The 21,936-nt window shown below is 38.8% G+C and overlaps 1 protein-coding gene across 14 annotated transcripts in view; it reads left to right on the top strand.

The window, feature by feature from the left end:
• CMSS1 (cms1 ribosomal small subunit homolog) overlaps positions 1–21,936 on the top strand; it is a 258,974-nt gene that overhangs the window by 116,743 nt on the left and 120,295 nt on the right. For 10 of the 14 annotated variants that reach the window (XR_010612157.1, XM_065676584.1, XM_065676587.1 and 7 more), the window contains one exon: positions 14,394–14,444. The exons of the other annotated variants lie outside the window; for them this stretch is intronic. Coding sequence is in view for 9 of the 10 variants with exons in the window: in XM_065676584.1 (XP_065532656.1) it covers positions 14,394–14,444 (51 nt within the window). In the remaining variant the exon portion in view is untranslated. The remainder of the gene's footprint in view (positions 1–14,393; positions 14,445–21,936) is intronic. 14 annotated transcript variants of the gene reach the window in all.

Consider the following 21,936-nt stretch of genomic DNA (forward strand, 5'->3'; position numbering starts at 1 on the left):
TGGAAGGCCGCATTTGACAACTTATGCTGGATAGGAGCTCTGTGAGTCCTATGATGTACATTCACTATTATCTGTGTGCTCTGCCTGCTTGCCTGTAGATCTTGCTCCTTCATCATCTCATTTGCAGAAATGTGCTATCTTCTGCTTAGAACAGAAGGGAGGGGGAAAGGCTATGAAAATGGACAATTTTGTCTATATAGTTAGATATGTTTTTGCCCAGTTCTCATTTTGAGTGTTATCAGCTCATATAGCTTCTTGTGGCACATATACTGATTATATATCTGATATACTGGTCAGATGCCAGAAATAACTGAATACAGTGTTACTACTTACTTTATCTTTTGCTTGCCACAAAACTTACCTGATTTTTGACACTAAATTATTTTATCCATTAAAATACATAATAATATATGTAATGATCAATTAATTTGAAAATGCTTTTGGGAACAGCAGTTTTTCCTTACTCAAGTCCGTCTGCTTCTTCCCTGTGCTAAATAACATATTTTAAAACCTAGCAAAAAAGAAATAAAACTCCAGTCCTATTAATGTGATGCTACATAATGATATCAGCTTAAAGGAAGCATGTCCTACCCATCTTGATAATTATCTGTTCCCCCTTAGGCCTTTATAGTGTCCTAACTTGCGTTTGATGTTCATGTTTATGGCTTGTGGGGAAAAAGACACAACTTACTTCATCTCACTTCTGTTACACTAAGTTCAGCTTTCAGGGTTTTCCCATTAGTTGTCCATAACTACAGAAACATGGGATTTTATAAAGGAGCCATATGGTTGATATTGCTGTTTATCAGGTTTTAACTCATCCAAAGAGTCTGTTGCAAACAGAACGTCGAGGCAACCTGTAGTTTGACACGGAGACCCAGCTAGTTTGAAAGAAAGGGGACAGGAAGAGATCTACTGACAATGATGCCAGGTTGACATTAACAATTCCTCTAGGGCAGCATAATATTTATTGCAGCACATCTTGGTACAGTGTTATGAAGCTATAACTTCATTCTTGAGCCAGGTGAGTGGTTGGAAATTGCTTACTTTTGCATTTGTGTTGCTTGGTTTTTACTGTAGGCAAAGCTGAACTAATTTCTTGTGTGTTGTCTTGCTTCTCAGCCTTTTGCTTGAGTTACTGTACACAGTAAGGTACACAGTGGCAACTGCTTTTTGAAAAGTTGCCATTTGGAAGGAAACACAGAGGATTGCCCTGTAGACCTGCATGCACATGTATAAAGTATTACATGTGTATACGCCCTACCTCAGGTGGGAACAGAAGCAGCCAAGGGCGTACAGAGATTTTTTGCAAGACAGAATCAGTTTTGTAAATGCTTTCTTAGATCTGGTATGTGCTCTGAAGTGTTACAATATGATAATGGATGAGCTAAGTTGCTCACTGCCAAAACCCTGCGAAGTGTGGGCAGTACGCAGCCTAAGGAGGAACACTGCTCTTTTGAAACTATACCAACTGTAATATTGTAACTAAATCATGGTTTAAATCACAAAATCGTTGCAGTATCCTTGAAACAAGATGTAAGCTAGGCTCACTGTACAAACGGAGGGCGGATATGCACAGCACCTGTGAACACATCATGCAAAAGGAAAGTAAGAAGCTGTGGAAATTGTGTCTTTGTCTCTCATCCGTCTCATAACTGAGCCTTTTAAAAACATGCTCTGCATTCCCATCTGCTGTTCTCTCACAGCCTCCTTTGGTACCTGAGCTGGAGAGGCTGAGGTGTGATAGAAGGCTGCTCTCCTTGTCTTCTCAACAGCTCTTGCACAGGGTGCCAGAAAGCAACAAAGAAGTTTGGTTTGGTGATGTGGTAAGCTTGTATCATCTTAAAGCTTCTCAAATGGAAATGGTGGCCATGCAGTTCACTGAACTGATTGGGAGTAAATTTATACCATCTGTGGAACTTTATTGAAAAAACCCCAACAAAACACACTAACTTTTATACAGATAAAGCTCGTATACCAGATATCATCAGTCAGTGTCAGTATGTCTCTATCTGTCCTCCGGCAGCCAGTAAAACATGGGTGCACATTCTGTCTCATTTAATGGAAATACGGGCATAATTGATACAGGTCAAATTTTTGCTACTGAAAGATTCATTCATACACAGTTTATGCTAGTGATTGTGTGAATACAGTTTCATAAATGAATTAAAGAGGCTTCTGACAGCCTGTGTGACCTAAGATGGAGAGTTTTAAAACTTCAAGAACTTTTGTGAGAGTTTTGGGGATGGGTTTATTGTGTCACATTATAAGTTTTGTGTAAATTCAGAGTATTCTTTGCTGCTTATGCGGGTTTAGTTCAGCTTTATTGGTCCTGAAAGCAACTGGACCAATAAAGTTTTACTTGCTGAGATTTAGCCAAGTGCGTTTGGGAAAGTGTTGATAAACCTTACTATGTTAAACTTGGCTGGCTTTCTCTGCTGTTCTTCAAACACGGTGTTTCTCTTTCTTCTGCATAAATGATGTTGTCTTGCCTCCCCATCTCATTTTGGTCCTGGCTGCTGCAAAGGTGGTAATGCTTCTTAATTTCACATCATGTGGCTCATTCATGAGCTTTTTTTTTTCCTCATATGAAAAGTTTAGTCATTTATATCCCCCAGTTAAGCACTTTTAGACTGCTCAGTGGCCAGCACCCTGTGCACCCTGAAAAGTCATTGTTCTTTGGTGTTCCTGCAAGACTACAGTGTCTGTTTTGGTGGGGCAGTTAAGGAGTTAAAAGCTGATGGACTTGCAAAGAAATGCTGGACAGCTGCTGTAAAGTATCTTTACAATCCTAGCTGACCTCATTCTTGTCAGACAAGTGATAATATCCAAAAACGGGTGCAATACAGGAAGTGTTGCGGGAAGGCACGTGTTTCAGGCAGAGACATCAGAAGTGTGCTCTCTCCTAGGGCCACTTACTGTAAGTTCTATATTAATTTAAATGGAAGAGTGAAATTCCAGAACGTGTTTACAGAAACAGCATTTCGGTCAAAAAACCCCCGTTGCTTGTTGTTCTAGTGTGCAGATGGCAAAAGCAGATGAGTTAACTACTGTATGTATTTGATATGACATCGCTGGCTATATGAACCTACTTTTTAAACATCTGGAGGATTCACATATTTTTTCAATAGTTTTGTTTACTATTTCTAAGGGGGGGCTTTGACTAGAAAACATACAGGAGAAATACAAGTAGCACCTCCCGTATGAAGATAGGCTGAGGAAGCTGGGGCTGTTCAGCCTGGAGAAGAGAAGGCTGCGTGGGGACCTCATAGCAGCCTTCCAGTACCTGAAGGGGGCCTATAAGGATGCTGGGAAGGAACTCTTCATTAGGGACTGTAGTGATAGGACAAGGAGTAATGGGTTAAAACTTAAACGGGGAAGTTTGGATTGGATATAAGGAGGAAGTTCTTTACTTTAATTGTGGTGAGGCACTGGAATGGGCTGCCCAGGGAGGTTGTGAATGCTCCATCCCTGGCAGTGTTCAAAGCCAGGTTGGACAGTCTTGGGTGACATGGTTTTAGTCTGAGATGTCCCTGCCCATGGCAGGGAGGTTGGAACTAGATGATCTTAAGGTCCTTTCCAACCCTAACTATTCTATGATTCTTTGATTTTCACATTTACTTTACATGAAAAGACTTAAGATCTGACAAGCTTTTGATACATTTTATCAACTAAGAGAGTTCCTTAGTAAGCAGAACAAAATCAGTTCCTCCCTCCACCCTCTTCTATGACTTAGAATTTAAAAGAATTTGATAAATGGAGCAATGGCAACTACATGTAGAAAGTATGAGAAAGTCTTCCAAAGTTTGGACAAGAAAGTAAGAATGGCTTGGTTTTTTTAAAAGAGTTAACATTTTCTACTAGTGAGTTTACCAAGTTACCTGCAGAAAGTGCCCTATACTGACCTAAGCAGGTTCCTGTTATTTTCATCCTATAGAGAAATTCGTGCACGAGAAATGAGCTTATATATTTTTTATATACTTTTCAGTAGTACCCACTTAAAAACATGCATATAAAAATGATTCCTACCAGTTCAGAGCTCTTCTGCTGATATTAGGGATGTTCTCCCTAAATTTCTTCTTAGTTGTGTCCAGAATTGTCTCTCTTGTATTATGAATCTGCAGTAAAATTCAGAAGTAGGTGATGATTTTTTTTTAACAAGCGTAAGTGACTATTGCTTGAAAGATTTCTTTTGACTTCAGAGGTCCTTATTTCAGCATTAACTTAATAAAATTGTATACAATAATTTAGTAAGAGTACATTGATACATTTGTATAAAATAATTCATTAAGGATTAGACTAGATCCAGTAACGTTTCTACCATTTAAAAAGTTGCATGTGAATAATGTGCTCTTCTGATTAACGGTTATGAAGTCTAGCAGATTCCTGTAAGAATAAAAAGTACTGCTATTTAATATCTGATTTTACTTCATTCAAAGACTTGTTTTTTCTGTATTCTGCTGTAGTTTAAAAAATAGTTGCGTGTATTGGTAGGGAGTGAGCAAATTCTAGCTGCTAGAATTTTCATAGAGAATTTAATCTTTGGGAATTCACGGGTTCATGAAGCTATGACAGTGATCTTGAAGGACCCTTCGAAAAGTGTAGCCCACAGCCAGGCAGCTGCAGGAGGGGAAAGAATGCCATAGTATTGATATTGAATGGTCTAGTAGCAATAGTCTGTCTTTATAATGGGGATGTGACCAAGGAGCTCAGATAAGGTGCAAGAGGCGATAAAGGCAGGCTCCTGGGAGGAAAACCTGAATGGAACTGAGCTCAGCCTTAACATGTGCTGAGGAGTGAAACAAGCATGATCTGTTTTCAGAAGATAATCCAAGGATGTAACAGGAGAGAAAGGAAAGGAAAATGGGTTTACTTGGACACACGAATGCATTATTATTTGCTGGCAGCAACTCATTTAATATATACCCACAGTTGTTTCAAACTGAATTATATTTTGTATTTGCCTGCTGTTTCTCGAAGTTATTGCCAAGGGTGAAAACCAGATAATACATTTCTAGTATTAAACCACCTATTACTGATAGATAATGACAGAGTAAAGGGAGAAGGCACCAGTTAGTCTGGGTTAGCTCATGTGTTCTAGGTCACTCTTTCTTGAACTCTTAGGTTACTAAACTTTTACTAGGCTATGTTGATTTTCACACTGTTATTTTAGATGAGATGAATTTTCTCCTCTCCCATGTCATGTCTTAACCTTTGTGTTACTGAGCTATTTAAGGTGGATAATTGAGAAAAGGCCTGGCATGGATGGGTGGAATGTGACAATTTTATGAGTAGCTACATGTGAATGTAGATATGATCAGAATCACGACACACTGCTATCTCTTGCGTACTTGGAATGATACCTACATATGCATTGATAAGCTGAAATATTGAAGTGTATCGAATGCATGAAAGTCCTACTTCCTAATAGTGGCAAAGGTTGGTAGTGTTCTGAAGGAACAAGGTGGTATTTAAGATGGGTAGACATGCTTTCCCTTGAAAGAATGGGATAAAATACCTAAGTCACTCCAGCGTTGTCACCTCTCTCCACGCTTATAGTCTGTTTATGTGCTCTTTTAGTAGTAGTTGTACGGACTTCTGTTGGACTACTGTTTTCTTACCGTAGGTTTAGAGTCACTTTAAGGAAACCATTTGCACTGCACCAGTGGTAGTTTGGTAGGTGGTGTTTGTGCTCTACTCCGACTTGCTGTCCTTCATTAAGAGGGTACAGCTTGATGCTTCTGCTGTTTCCGCTCTGCTAAAAAGGGATAGGACAAGGGGTAATGGGTTGAAACTTATGCACGAGAGATTTAAGTTAGATATAAGAAAGAAATTCTTTATTTTGAGGGTGGTGATACACTGGAACAGGTTGCCCAAGGCAGTGGTGAATGCTCCATCCCTATCGGTGTTCAGGGCCAGGCTGCATGGGGCTCTGAGCAGTCTGGTTTGTGTTTGCAACCTGACCAACCATTCTACGATTCTATGATAGTAATGCTGCTCTGCTTTGGGAGAACACCCTTCTGATTGAGAGGTGAAAGACCAGATAGAGCTTTCTTTTTAATGGTCCCAAGAGAACCTGAATACAAAGTGCACAAAGGCCTGTGATCTCTGAAGGAGATAAGCTATCCAGCTGGGGTTTGATTCTGTGTCTGAGTCATTTCAGCCTGGGTTTTGACCCATTAATAAACCCTTGTCACACTACTGCTATTGCCTTTTGTTATAGTCATTACATTCCTCTGGAACCTCTGTAGCTATTGTCTGTTTTGTTTCTTTGTTTTTGTTTTTCCTGATAGATTTAAGTTGGCAGGAGATAGCAAATTCAGTTCCCACCACCGGAAAATGGCGTTTGCATGGGGCATATAGCACCCGTGCAAGCTGCAGCATGGTCCCTTGGGGGAAGTGCAGATTCCTGGGGGAGGTATTCATACTGCATGCTTCCATCCTAGTAGCCTCGCTATAATAGGTGTGCTGCATAAGTGGGTTGAGGGTATTTCTCCTCCTTGCCTTTCTATAGCTTATGCTGGCAAAGTGCATGTGCATGTTACTTCCAAGTTGTCAGCAAATTTCTGAGACCCTTGTTAGATGTGGACATGGAAGGAAGCAGTGGCACAGAGCAAGGAGTAGGGAAAGGCTTCTAAGGACCAGATGTGTGCTGTGAGATATTTAAGATTATAGAAAGCTATTTTCACCCTTTTGTGTGCACGAAGAGGCACACAGAGTCTCATCCCTTGGGACAGATAGATTACATGTTTGAAAGTTTCTGGGAGCTTTGGCTTTCTGCTGAGTGTGCGTGGGCCGTTTGGAACAGACTGATGGCTTTCTTGGAGGGGACAAAGGTCAGTTTAAAATTCTTAGGTGTGCTATGTAATGCAAGCTACTGGCAAGTTTAGAAGATATCCTTGAAGTCTTTCTCAGGAAGGAAGGCCTTTTTTTCAGGAGAAACTTGGAATGCTGTGTGGGAAGAGGAGTATTTGCTAGATATGTTTGAAATGTGTTTGTTTTGAAAGCCACCATTAGATTAAATGTAAACTGTGAACCTGGTTTATACTCCTCAAGGCAGGAGAAGATGGAGTCTGTCAGAGTGCAGATTTTCCCCAGGGTGCTCATATACACTATAGAATATGCATTAAGTTAGTGGCATTCTCTAAATTTTTCCTTTGGTTTCAGAAGGTCTTAAAATTAAAGAAGAGCAAACCAGGCACCCCCGTTCCTCCCAAAGTAAACCAAAGTTGTGAAACTGTCCTTAACGCCTTTCCTGAATGAAGCACAAACAGATCAATCTTGCCAACCTACCATTATCTGACAGATGCTGTTTATGTAGGTGGGGACTCTTCTGAGAGATTTTCCACTGTTGCCCGTATTGTCTTTACGTGACCTTCAAAAAACTGATGAGAAAGGGAATAGTTGCATAGCAGATTACTGCCTATTTCAAATTTGGGATTACTAGTGGTTTTCTGCATGTGACATTGAACAGCCATGGGCAAAACAGTTTTTTGCTTCTCTCAAGTCAATCTTGGCTTTAGAACAAGAAGCTAGGAAAGGGACATAAGTTGAGAAAATCTTCAAAGCACCTTGGTTTAAATTCTAATAAGAGACTTAGGGCTACTGTCATGGCACAACCAAAAAACTTTCCAAATCAGTGTCAGAAGATGAATATTGTATTTTCCTTTTTTATTTTGCATTACACTAATATTTTTATATATTGTCTTAACTTTTAGCTGTATAACTGATAATATGTTACTTTTAATATTGAGAAAAGGATGCCATGAATAATCAGTAAGAACAAAGCAATTACAATTAAAACAAATTTTTAACTTAGGTGACACATTTAGGTGTCAGTAGCTCATGAGCAGCTATTGTAGTTGGTCGAAGATGAAAGAGAAAAGGAAGAGAGAAAATATTTTTTTCTGACTTTGCTTTTCAGTTTCTAGAGCTTTGCTTTATGATGGAAGGTAGACCTGCAACCCTGTGGTTTAAAGTCATGAAGCTAAGAAATCAATTTGTCAGTTCACAGGATTAATGCTAAGATAAAATGGGAGGAAAGTGAGGGAAAAGGGAGTGTTCTATGGGAAGGAAACATTAAGATAATAGACACCCTACTTAGCAAGAGTTAGAAACAGATGAAGTAATGAGAACCTGAAAAAAACCCATAAGCAGTACCATACACTTTCCATACGCTTAGAGAGACTTCATATGCTTAGAGAGACTTCAGCGCATGTTTGCTGTGGATGCTCTTCTGAGAATTGCTATTGTGAAGTGGCTCGGTGGACTTTTTTAAATGCAGCTACTGCTGTTCCCTGCATCCCTTGCATGTTTTAGGTGAGAACTTTGCATCAAGAAATTTAAGGATAATTTCATTCTGCTTTTAAAGTAATCTGCAGGGGGTTTTATTTGTTTCAGAGTGAACGGAAGTTGTCTGCCATCCTGTCAAATGGCCATTACTTTTTGGATGTTTAAGGTGAATTAGCCATATACAGTATTTTAGATTATAGCGACATTTATTACCGTGAGTGCTATCAATCCAGAGTTATAATTTTTAAAGGCAATTCTGAAATTTTGCATTTTTGTTTTGGCCAAGTATTTTCCCTTGTCCTTCTTAGTTTAGTGGAGTAACCAAGACACCTGGCTAGGACAGAATCTTTCCTAACAATACTCTTTGTGTTCACCATACAATTGATTGACGACTACATGCTGTAGAAGTTGTTTAAAAACACCTAGACTAATGTGGAAATTGTATAACTATGATGAAAACTTCAAAAGAAAGCTTGGGTGGTTTTTTTTTTTTTTTTTTTGTCTTTGCTTAGGTACATGTTTGGGCTGGTTCTTTATTGTGTGCTCTTGCGTATCCTTCATATTTGTGATCTCAGTAACTGGTTCATCAGGAACTTTAAATGAAGTATACAATCTCATAGTGGGAAGATACCTTTTCTTGGTTTTGTTTTTACTTTTTCCCAGTTTTCTTGTTCTTCTAGGGTGTGGTTCAAGCTAAAATGAAATTTAGGTTGGTCTTTCCTTTTTTGACCTGCTAAAGTGTTTGTTCTGTTAGCATTGCTATGCTTCCTGTAAATCAGACATTCTTCTTGGGCTGTGTCAGGTTACTAATGACATGATTAATGCAGGAAGGATAGAGAAGGATGATGTAGTGGCTCATGCAAAGTTTACCTGAGAATTATCTGTAGCTCTCTAGTGTCTGAGTCATGGCCTGAAACCCTGCCATTCCCTGTTCTTCAGCTGGGCAAGATCACACTTACCTCGTTCTGTGTATGCATTTCTCCCTTTCCTGCCAGATCTGATTAGAAGCACTTTTGTTTTAAACTTTATGTTTATGAAACATTAAATATGCCTTTAACAGATAGCTGACTATAATGCTAAATGAAAAGTGCCATTAGATATCTGTGGTCCAGGCAGCTTTAGAAACTTCTCTGTCGTTACGTGAATTCTGATTTTCATCAACTAAAGTCTTTTTCACATTCATGGGTTTAGCAATGTTAGTGTTATGACATCAGTAAGATTTGCAACAGGACCATGATTCAGTTGCTGTCTGTCAGCAAAGCCTCCTGTTTCTTCTTGGGTATTTGCGCCGGTATAAGCTTACAAAATAGACCTGGCAAGTTTGTGATTCTGTATCCAGCTTTTGAAACTTCCTTGGGCTGCAAATACAACTCTTCAAACTCAGTCCACCTGTTGATTCTTTAATGGAGTGGATGGGAAATTGATCTTATTGATCAAGAAAACATGTGAACATGTTCTCTGATATGCTTTGAAGTCCTGGTCATTTTGTTGTTGTGGGCTAGCTAATGTGACCTTTTTTGTACCTGAAGATCAGTATTTGTTCTGCTATTTGTGTGTGTCCTTTAACTACAGGTTCCTTGTAGAATGTCTGTATTGATGTTCCACTAAACTTTCAAGAAAGTGTGCTATTAAATGCTATCAAATCTCTCTTAGGAGACCAGAATGAAGACAATACAGAATTTGCAAGAAAAGCTGATTTATGTTTCAGGATTTGTTTTCTTCATAAAATTATCATTGACATCCTTCAGGACTTCAGCTTTCCTCAACTAAAACTGTCATCTTTTCTGTGTGTGCACCTTGGTTTGAATTACCTTGTGCAAAAAGTGCTTAATGTTTAACAGTCGAAGGTTATACTGAAAACAAGCTGTCATTTTTGAGCCAGCTCATATCTTGCAACCTGCCAAAGCCTATATCAGGAACATGATGTGTGGGAAAAAGTTCTAAAATGATAGACAGAAAAACATCTTGTGGGAAACCTAAAATGCCATGAGACTTGTTCTGTTAATAAAGAATGTTTTTACAAGCACAGCATCATCCCCCTTACTTTTTGACGTTTTCAGAAATGAAAGCTTGAGAGCATAACATTTGTGTAGAATGTAAACAGCCTTGATTCTTATCTAAGTGACATTTCTTGGAAGAAACATTCCCTTAAGAGAAAAGAATGGTCAGTGAAGAATCAGGCAGAAAAAAAGTCCCAACTTATTTCTGTAAGGCATACATCTTGACTAATTCTAATAAAGGCCATGCTGATGCCTGAGGTAAAATTTTGTATGCACTTTTTGATTACATTTTACAAATATATCTTAAAGAAAAACCAACTAATTCTGTGATTAGTTTGCTAGTCTCAAAAGGTGCACCAGATAAGTAAGCACATAATAAATTAATATATATGTAAAGTTCTCTAATGCCAACATGCAGCACATTTTGAGTACGGTAATAGAGTCAGTTACAATTATAGACACGTCTCAATAAGGATAGCAGAAGCTCATGTCCAGATTAATACTGTCTGTATTTCTTTATGCTGCTTTTAAAGGAACTGTTTATATAAAAGAGTAACATAGATTTTATTCAGTGAGTCAGTGTTTAAGCAAAAATCAAGCATATTGTTTGACACTCGCCTTTATGTAAGCTGTACAACTAGAACCTGTCTTTCAGCTTGAGCAGTGAAATGGTATTTCTGGCTTTTGTTTTCTCCCAGCTAAATAGCCAGCACCTTGGCTGGAGAACTGATTTTTTTTTTTTTTTTTTTTTTTTTTTTTGTCTAAACCACTCTTTTTCTGCACTTTCAACTAGAAAATGAATTGAACAAAGCTTGAAAGTTTCTTTCTCAAAATTTAAATTTACTGAATGAAGTAGAAGTGAAACAAGAAACTGTCTTTAAACAACTTCTGTAAAATCTGTACCTTCAGTTCTGCAGGTTTATGAGGCAGGACATCACCCACCCTCCAGTTCATATCAAGTTGTAGTTGCCTCTTGCTGCTCAAAGCAGCAAAAAGTCTGCAGAGAGTGGGCGAGCATCATCCGTCTCCTTGGCTCAGTCAAATTCCGAGTCCAGGGAAACCTCTGATGGAGGAAGGGCCCGAGGGGCAGGAAGCAGATGTCAGCAGTAGTGTCCTGGCTCAGGTGGCCTGATAACAAGTGTACCAAGCCAAAATAGCTAAGTGGTTTAAATGGCCAGAACTATCTTTCTTAGTTTAATTATTACTGGGCTACTTAAATCTAAATTTACCTAAGGATTAATGTGACTTTTGCACCTGCTTTTCTGTGGTCGGCATTTGTGGTGTGTTGTAAAGCTTCAGGCAGCTTGTCTGATAACACTGCAGGCCACTTTTTGTTTCTGTGTGCAGCAAGGTAGCTTTCTCCGAATGCTTTGTGTGGTCATCTTTGTATTTCAGTATTTTTTATCTTCTATTTGGCTGAAGATCACCATGCCCAGGGGGGGTGCAAAAGGCCAACAGCAAAGTCCTACATATTCAGAAAAGCCTCTGTGAAGTCTCCAAAACTGTGAAGATTTAGTATTTTATATTTGCTGTGTATGCCTTTCTTCCTCTAGCCTTTTCTGGTGTAAATATACCTGGGTATATTAGTCACACCAGGACGATAGGAAGCCTACAGAAAGTTTTAGATCAGGTGTAGGTACCTTATCTTCCAGGGAGAGCACGCAGAAATTTTTCCTCAAATCTGCTTTCAGATTTTGCATGTTCTTCATATCCATGAATAACTTCAACAAGTTTATTGGAAGATACCAGAAGAATATGGAGAATCTCAGGGATTAAAAAAAAGGAACGGAACAAGTGGAATTGAAGAAAATTATGATCTTGGGGGTGTGCATGATGCTCAATGGTTGTGCCATGAGGGCATCTCATGTCAAAAAGAGAAGGTTCATGTTTGCAATACAGTGGAACAGCAGAGCCGAGCTCTGCACCCGGAGCCTTTCTTTTGGCTCCCTCTGGCTTTTGAGAAGGGCTCAGACACTGTCTCTGCCTTGGGATTTCTTGCAGTTCTTGTGAGACTCTGCCTTTGTCAGGTCTTTTGCAGAAGCAGAGCCTTTGTTCCTGTTTCGTTAGTGGTCTGCCTGTATCTTGAAACAGCCCTATGCAGGGTTGTCGTTGACTGTTGGGCTTTCTGGCTTGCAGCTTAGCTATGTGGGAGGCCTTGGTTAGCTCACCCTGCAGGGGTAGCTACAAGGTAACTCAGAGGGTTTCTGGATGCTCTATGCTCTTTAACAGCATGAGAAAAATGCGCAGTTAAACCATCGGCAGTTCATTCTTGCTCTTCCTCCTGGGAACTGGAAGGATGTCTTGTTTTTAGGTAGGCCTGACTTTCCCTCACCTCCCACGATTGCTGCTGCCACTATTTTTCAATTTGAGAGGGTGCTTCCAGAGATAATCTCCTAAATTTCTTGAGTGCAACACTGTGACATTCTTAATTCGTACATGTTATTTTCTGCCGTTTGTCTAGCTTTGGAAATTTCCATTTCCCAAATCACTTTAGGAGAGATAGGAAACAAACATCACTTGTGAGGATGGTGAGACACAGGTGGTGTATTTGTGTTTCAGACAAATTTGTCTGAAAATTGTGTTTTCTGACTTTACTAAAATCTCCTTGTACGTAAGGATTGGAATTTGCTAACCATGGATCTATTTTAGCATTGTATAAAGGTTTTTTTTCTTGTACTGATCCTCTACAAGAGGATCAGAAAACAAGAAGTCACAAAACTTAACACTGCTATAGTGTTAAGAAACTGGTTCAGAGAGCAGGAGAGTTCTTTTCCTTAGTTAAATGCTGCTTCAAAAAAAAAGAAAAAATAAATTGAGTGACTAAAAGTACAGGTAGAAGAGGGAAATTTTAGTGTGAGGTTGTTGACCTACTGAAGGTTTTTCAAATCCCCATAGGAGACAAAGTCATAGGAAGCCAAATCAAGCTGGTTCCACTATTTGTAGAACTGCCTGCTCTGTTGTATGTTCTATGTTCTTTTTAAAATCACATTATTGTTGCCTTTGCTAAACTTTTGTTGTGTTGCTAGCTTTATTGTATATGTTCCAGTTGCCAAAATACTAGAAACCACAAAGGGCACCAGTGTAACAAACAAGAACAAATAAGGACAGTCTGAAATGCTGTTATTTGCAGATAGTTGACCTAACATCTGAAATAAAAAATGCTTCTATTTTTAGTATTTATTTTAGTTACAGCTTTCTTACACTCCTATGAACTTCTTTTCTCCCGCTGGAATATCAGTAAATACAAGAGGACTACTGCTCACTGGCAACTATTTAAGAATTGTAAGCAGTAAAAGGGAGTAAAAATTCATAAATCACATTTGAGAATGAGGTTTTCATGTAAAAAGTTAAGATTCCAAGTTCTAAAAATTAGACCTGTTTTCAGTTTGTGTGTCTTGTGGGGAAAAAATATTAAAATCTCATCTTCTGTTGAATAAGGTTCAACTTTTAGATTTTTCATCTTTTCCCATTTCTGATTCTCACTTAATGTAATGGAATAATCACCAAGATGCTTATATAACTGTAGTTATTATAATTACAAGGATTGGGCATCAAAAGCTATGATTATAAAAGCAATTCAGCCTGATAGATATCCTTCAAACTCTTCCTGATCATGTATAAGTGCCAGCAGTGTGTGATTACTTTCAATTTAAATTTGAGCCCTCTATTTAAAAGTTACTGAATTTCTGTGGTCCAGCCTCGTCTTTGAAAACTTGAAGATGACTTATTTGAAGTCTGTGTGTGCATGATCCTTGTTACAGAATTGCTCCCATTTTCTTCAGAGACCCATCACTTCTGGCAAACACTTTTTATATTCCCTTGTGCCGCTGCTTTAGGACAGGTTTCCCTGTGGTAAAACAGTTTCCCTTATTACTTGTTTGTTTATACTAGTGGTGGTTTCCTTCTGAAGGTTAATTATTTTTTCAAAGAAATTGCAATTTCCTGTTGTGGTGTAGCTTGTTTTCTCTAGATTTGTTCCACAGCTGTCATGATGTCTGTAAAATATTATTTGGGAATTCTTTGTGTTTTGAAGGTACAGTGCTCCAAGGGATGATTCTTAGTCTTATGTACTTTTCCATCTCTCTCTTCTTTCAATTTTAGGTAAGAACAACTTTTGCAGTGCTTTTCTGCTCTTGAAGAGTTTCTCCTTTGGTAAAGTATTAATCTCTTTTTACTTAATAAATGGTATTCTTTGTGTTTAGGGGAGGAGGGGGAAAACCTCGGCCCAGGCTAGTGCTGTGCGCTTTTAAATACTCTGGTAGTGTTGTTGGAAGATAATTTGGAGATTTCCAGTAGGTGTTCATGGTTTCTTTCTTAATAATTTTCTATATGTAAGATGAACAAATTAACAAGCAAGTTATTAACTGTCAGCTACAGTTGCTTGCATAAGTTTGAAATAGATTTTCCTTCAATGAAGCTGAGTGCACTGCTGCAGATTTCCTGTGGAATATCTGCATGTTTAAAGGCCCTGTCCAAGGATATACTGAAGCTTATGTAGTAGTAACTTCTTTATCTATCCATACCCAGGACGAATTTAAAGCTGGGTAGCAAAAAATATTCAAGTTAAACACATATTGCATGTTAAATGATGATTCAGCAGATTATATATTAATTGCAATGCCATGATTCCAGAGTTGTTTGGTTTCTTTAAAAAAGAGAGAAGTCTGATATGTCTTTACTATCTAATAATGGCGTGGGAGCTGTACTGTACTATATTTTTCCCTCCATAGCCCTTACTCACTGTAGATTTGGAAGCTTCCTGTTAAATGCTGCAATCCCAAGGAAAAAGATCTTTCATTTAGCAGGCCTAGAGACAACTTCTGATTATGAGAGAATTGGTATATTGTGGAGAGTAATGCAATTATAAATACAACTTCCTGTGCAGGATGCATGTTTGCCAGTTGCTGGAAGCTTGAAAAAGGCGATCTTGTCTGGTTACAACTCACAATCAACCTATGGAAAGGAGCTGAGAACAGCAGTCCATTTCTTTTATCAGGGACACTCTTGGTTCATAGTTTTGCAGTTCTGCTTTCTTCCTCATTTTCCTATATGTATGCAGTTTTAGTTAATCAGTGAGAGGCCTGGGTATGAGGTAATCCTGGAAATCAGCAATTTGAATCCTGTGATTCTTAACAGAGAATTAATGGAAACAGTTATTGCTATCTCACTGATCAAAGAAGTATGTCATTTGGACAGTATCTAAAGGCAGGCTCTGGGCTGCTGTGTCCACAATGTTCCTTTGGGTTTTGTCAGAAGATCAAAACTAAACCAAGAAATAGTGTAATTCATACTGAAAATAATCCTGATCTTTAAAATTCCCTGGCATCTGTATCGTCACAACTAGTCAGAAGGACCCTCTGTAGCCATCTAGTCTGATCCTTTGTGTAATATAAGGCAAACGTTCTCTTGCTTATTATTAAAACAGAATTTACGTGGGTTTCAGCATCTAATGAAGTCAGTGCAATTTGTGTGATTTTTAATTTTCTGAAGCCTTAAATATGCTTTTTCCTTGCTATTCCATCTGAAAGGCAATTGGTTGTGTTCTTAAATGAACTCTGGAGTTTGAGATGCTTTATTCCAAGAGACAAAGCTCATAGTTTCCCAGAAGTTGGTGTATGGTGTTTATCACCTTGACAGCTCCCACACAACTGGTTCCCAGGTGGCAGAGTAGAAGAGGTGGAAAGCAGTGTGACAGGAGGGGAGGGTAGGTGAGGAGTAAGGAAAAGAAATGAAAAAGCTGTCATCAGTGAGTCTCTGCTTCAGAGGGGTAAGAAAACATTGACCTAGGGTTTAACGGGTGTAAGATTTCTAAGATTTTCTAAGGTATAACACAAATCACTACTGCTACCACCAGTAATAACAATGATAAAGGAAATAACAAGAGGAAAGGATACAACACCTCAACACCAGCCGACTGATAACTCGCCCAACCCCACCCTACCAAGCACCGACCAATACCTCGTCCAACCCTGCAGTCCTAGCCCTTCCGGGTAACTCCATTACATCCTGGGCATGACGTGCTGTGGTATGGAATACCTCTTTGGCTAGCTTGGGTCAGGTGTCCTGTCTCTGCTTCCTCCTGGCTTTCCCTCCTCCCTGGCAGAGCATGAGGCTCAGAAAGTCCGTGGTCAGACTAAAACATTTGTGTTATCAGCTCTGTTTCCAGGCCGAAAGTCAAAACACAGCGCTGCACCAGCTACTAAGGAGACAAATGACTGCTACTGCTGAACCCAGAGCAAGAGGTTCGAGCCCTTGGGTAGTGGCTCTCAGCTGGTGAGAGAAACCTGGGGGAAGCACACATGTTCCATCTCCTGCGCATGGTCTCACTCATGCATTCTTTCTCTCATGCACTGTTGTCATTTCCCGGCAATTTCTTTAGCTGATTAAAGACATGTCACAACTGAGAGTTTGAGGTTGAGCAAAGCTTTGATTACCAGTGAGAAGCATTACATTAGTTTCCCTCAGTCAGCTGCCCTCCTCTGTATGCTTTTTCTAGCTTCTGTGCAAACTGCCATGCAGTATTGTGTACTCCACAAAGGACTAGAAACCTGGACACTCTAGCAACTGCTCTGTCTACAGTAGTAGACAAGGAATGTGGCATCAGTGTGTAGTGTCTACATGCACTGCACACACAGCATTACAAGCCTGGGCCATATGGATGGCCTCTCTATAATGCAATTTTCTTCTTTATTTTCTTTTCCTGAATATACAGCAGTTTTGGGGCAGGGAGGAAAGAATAATCCACTCTGAAAAAAATGTAGATTCCTTGTGATCAGTTTTTGCCCTGGTTTTATAGAGTCACTATGCCATTCATTTAAGAAAGTGCTTTATAGTCCTACATCTTGAGTACAGGTAGAAACACTGCTTACTTTAATCTGAGTTCTGTCCTGTAACTTTAAAGAGCAAAGAATTTATCTCTTCTGAAGGTTTTTATTATCACAAAACTCATAATATGGGAAAAAAAATTAGAGTGCAATTTATTTATTTAAAGCTATAAATTTACTATATTCTGGTTTTGGTCTTTCTTTCACTTGTCTTTGATTTTTGTAACTTTCCCGAGTTTTCCTCTTGGAAAGAAAAAACCAAAATGAGTTAAATATAGATGTAGATTACATCACTTGGTCTGTAGTACTTATATTTTCTACCAGTTTACTGCCAAAATGTGACTCAAAAGATCAATAGCAAACAATCTACAAGTTTACACAAGAGAACTGAAATATTTCATTCCGTATGCATTGTGCTTTGAAAGCACGCATTGCAAAAATAGATACTTCTTTGGAAAGGCTGCTTTCTTAATTTTCACTGTTGCTTTCCAAACTATGTGCAAATAGTAATGGGTTTTTTTCCTGAGAAATCTGTTGCTGCACACTGAGAATGTAAGGGAATTGGAATGGCTGTGGCTCCAAATGCTTGCACTTAAGTGAGGCCAGTCATAATATTTCTGTCCACAAAGTCTTAAAAACAAAAATTAAAATATCTTAATCAATAATTTTGATGCATTTTATTGTAAGGAAGAATTCAAATGGAGGTCTGAAAGGTGCATTCCTGTTTAAGGCTATGCTGATCATGGTGGCTGTGGTTGAGGGAGGAGCATTTACCATGTCTTTATGAACATTGTTAGGCAGTGCATATAATATTTAATGTGTTTTGATTCCTTTAAAGCTTGCTGCATTATATTATCTAAAACCTGTTTATTAAGAGGTGAGTGATATTTTCTCCATGTTTGTGCTTGGTTGGTTTTCCATAGAAGAAAATTATTTGAACAACATAATACTGCACTAACAGAAATACCTTTCTTTTTTGTGTAGTCCTTTTCTGTTGACAGTGTCAAACATTTTGCTCCTCAGTCATGGTCTTTACAGTTTTTCTTATCCTTCATATGTTGGTCTGTTTACCAAGTCAAATGTCAGAAGGGAAAAGGAGTAAAAGCTGCCCACTCTCGCCCTCTATTTAATCTGAGATTAAAAAAAATTACATACAAATCTCTGAAGGTTTAGGAGGAAAAATGTGCAGTTTGGGAATGAACCCTGTCCATTCTGTTCAGCTCATGCTTTTGATTAAACTCTTTGGCTCTTGATTTAACATTATCTACCAAGTAACTGATAGTCAAAGTCTCAACGGCATTTTCAACAATTCCAGAGGCATCCAGACCATCTACAGATAGTAATGTTTGATAGCACTGGGTTTTTTAGGCTGTAAATATTTGAGATGTCATAACTATTAGATTTGAGGAAAAGCACATGTTTTGGAAAAACAACTGAGAAAAGCAGAAATTGCAAAATCAAAAATTGGGGTAGGTAGGAAAGAAGGATATCTCAGGTAGTCAGGGCTTTCAGCTCTGGGCTTATTGCCGAGTGTTCCTTCAATTTGGTACTCATCTCTTGAGACTGTGAGAACAGTCTTCATTGTTCCTAGCAGTTTACCCACCGCAAAAGTTTGTTCTCCTTTTACAGAGGACTTGTCAAAGTGCTGTGGCAATTAGGCTAGTTTTAGACAAATAGACCCTGGCTCTAAAAAGACAGTAAGCCTGCAAGTCAAACATGGAGGGCAGCCATTGGCAGTGGAAGAAACCACAGATTATTTTCTCATTGGATGAAGAGTTTAAAGCAATGTAAAGTTAATTGAAGAATTCCTTGAAAGTGAAGTCAGGCTAAAATAAAAGCTTAGGGGTCTATAATTTACTAAATGTGAAAGCTTTGTAAGCAGTAGTGAACATTAAAGTTTCAAAAGAACATATTTTAGTAAACATATCTGGCTTGTGTTATGGACTGTCCTGTTTTAATTATTTGTCTAAATAATGTAGATTTGCAGTAGGATCTCTAATTAGGCACAGCCTGATTTATTGAGCTGGCCCCATATAAACCATGATGTCATGCTGTACTGCTCAAAATTACAGCTCTGCTCTTGCAGTTTAAAGACAATTATTTTTAACTTTGGAATGTTTCAGTTTTGTGCGTCTTGGCTTTTGGCTTTGTGAACTGAAGATGTTCTCTGCTTCCCTCCTCCAGATCCCCCAGATCAAAGCCATTTGCTATAATGTAACCAGAACAAAACCCGCTGAAATGAACTTCTGAACACTCTTGCCTTTAAGTGTTGTTGGTAAATAAGAAGAAAGGCAAGAATACTCATGCTTGCTGTCGGGGGGGGGGGGGGGGGGCGGAGAATTGGTGGGTATTGAACCATGTTTTGCCAGGTGTCCAGATGCTGATGCCATTCTAGAGCAGGAATGCATCATTTATGTCTTTAAAAAGTCTTAGTTTCCTTTTGATGCTGTAACTGAAGAAAAAGAAGGGCAGGGAGAGGGGGGAAGGATCTGCACTGCCTGTTGCTACAGGTAATAATTATTTACTAGGAACAGGAACTTACAGGCATATGCGTTTTTTTTATGTGTGGCATATGTGTTGCATTTTCTGCTCATTTCCCATTTAAATAGGAAAATTTGCCTTTAAACACAGGTTGGTCTGTTCCAAATGCAAAGTGAAGGCTTTTCACAGGAGGGTTTCAGCATTTCCGTACAGAGGAGGTCTCACTTCTGCAGAAGAGGATCAGCAACTCTTCCTGCCAGCATCTCTGATCTAGACTTGTGGGCAAAGAGACAATTCACAGCAGGCTGTGAAGGAAGGAAGGACTGAAAGTTAGGTCAGAGTATAGTCTCTCCTGCCAACCTCTTCTAGCATGTTAAGAAGAGACCAGGCATTTCAGGGCGGGGGAATCTTTCTGTGGAGGCATCAAGACTACTTTAGGCTAGGACAGATCCTGACAGCAAACTGGGAAGAAGAATAAAGGTGTCACACTTATAGTGGAGGTGCTTCATTACCCTTAAATGTTAAAAGGTGGAAACTGTGTTTGGGAGGCAGTAGCTGTGGCAGAGAAAGGTGGACTCCATTTTCTAACACAGCAATAAGAATTTCTGGGTGGGAGAGGAAGGTGAAAATTTCTTCTTGCAGATTTTAAAGGGAAGACTCAGTGAGCTGCACTTGGTTAATGAGTGCAGTGTTTCAGGCTCACGTAGGTTGAGAACAATGCCCCTTGAGTCACTGCAAAGCTATACTTCTCATGAGGAGCCTTAATTACATAGCACCTGACTCAGTTTCTATGCTCTAAATTGATTACAGCTTAAAAGACTCATAAAAAGACATGGGATTTCTTAGGGTTTTTTTATAAAGGTATTCTCAAATGAGTATCACATTTTTAATATAATCAGTTGTTGACTAACATACTGGTTTTAGATTTCTAACTGCTTTTAGTCATTCTGTAACTAGCTTCAGTTTAGCTAATGAAGGTTGGAGAAAATGCTCCTTGGGAGAGGAAAGGAGTTCATTCTTTGTGCTTCAGTGGCAATGAATGTAAAGGGATGGAATGTATGGGTGTGTTTCCTAGCAAATGGTATGTATAGTAGAAAGATTTGATGTCTGAGTTCAGTTTACAAAAAGTACTGAACTCAGTATATCTAAAAATATTAATTTGCTTGTTTTCATCTGGCAAGATTGCCAACTGAAAACAGGTTTAACAAATTCGAGTAAGGTGAAAGCCTTAGTCCTTTGAGTATTCAAGTCTCCCATTTGCAGTCAGTAGCAGGGGGCCTGTGATGTCTTGATCATTACATAATACCAATAGAAATGTAATAAAGTTTAACATTCAGTGAGTTTCCATCTTTGGTTGATTGTAACCCTCTGAGCATCTTTTCACAGTGGTTGACATCTCTTGAGAACAGCCAGATTTTGGTGATGAGCAAACCACCTGTCTTGTTTTGATGACATGAAAATAAGTGGTAGATTTCAGATAATTCTGTATTGAGATGTTCCTGTTTTGTCTTGCATTAACAACGCATGTATATCTTCTTTTATCAGTCATAAAATCTGAATATAATCCCTTTTCCGGGATGGCAGTTAACAGATAGTTGAAATGGATCTTGCTGTTAGATTTGAGAGGAGTGATTACCATCCACTGTATTTGTGTTTCTGGTCATATGCATGCACAGGCATTGGTTTTGTCCTCATTTTCTTTAATGGATCTGGCAATATACTTGGTACTGAAACAGAAACAGGCAGACCTCGAGGAACATATGACTAACAGCAGTTCGATTCTTTTCTGTGTAATAAATGACTGATGCACATTTAATTTTTTTTTATTATTACTTTTAAATTCTTTTGGCAGTTCTTTTCCTGACTTTTACTTGCTGAAACTTGGAGCTTAGAGGAACAGCTTGCCTCTGAGAGGCATAACAGTTTCTGTCACTTTGTCTTGTCATTAAGATTGGATGTTCACTCACAAGCTGTCTCACATCTCTGAAGTTATAGGTTTAAAACTACTCAGTGATGGTCTTTAGTTTGCGGTGTATGATGTAGTGATCCTAATGGCCAGACAAGATAAGAGGGTGATGATGGCTGTCATGAGAAACTAAACAGGGAGGTGGGACAGGAACGTGCCTGCTGTGATACTTCTGGAATTGCCAGGAGGTCACCAGATGGAAAATAATGCCACTTTCTAGTTATGGTACTTCCAGTAGCTTCCTTTTCCTTTTACTCTACAAATGTAAGGCTGTTCAGTGTCACATAAAATACCCCAGTCTCTTCAATAACACGTGCCTGAATTTATTTTCTTGATACTAATGCCAAAAAAACATCTGGGATTACAGTGTACA

Source organism: Lathamus discolor, chromosome 4 (genome assembly GCF_037157495.1).
Source record: "Lathamus discolor isolate bLatDis1 chromosome 4, bLatDis1.hap1, whole genome shotgun sequence".
Classification (NCBI taxonomy): Eukaryota; Metazoa; Chordata; class Aves; order Psittaciformes; family Psittacidae; genus Lathamus; species Lathamus discolor.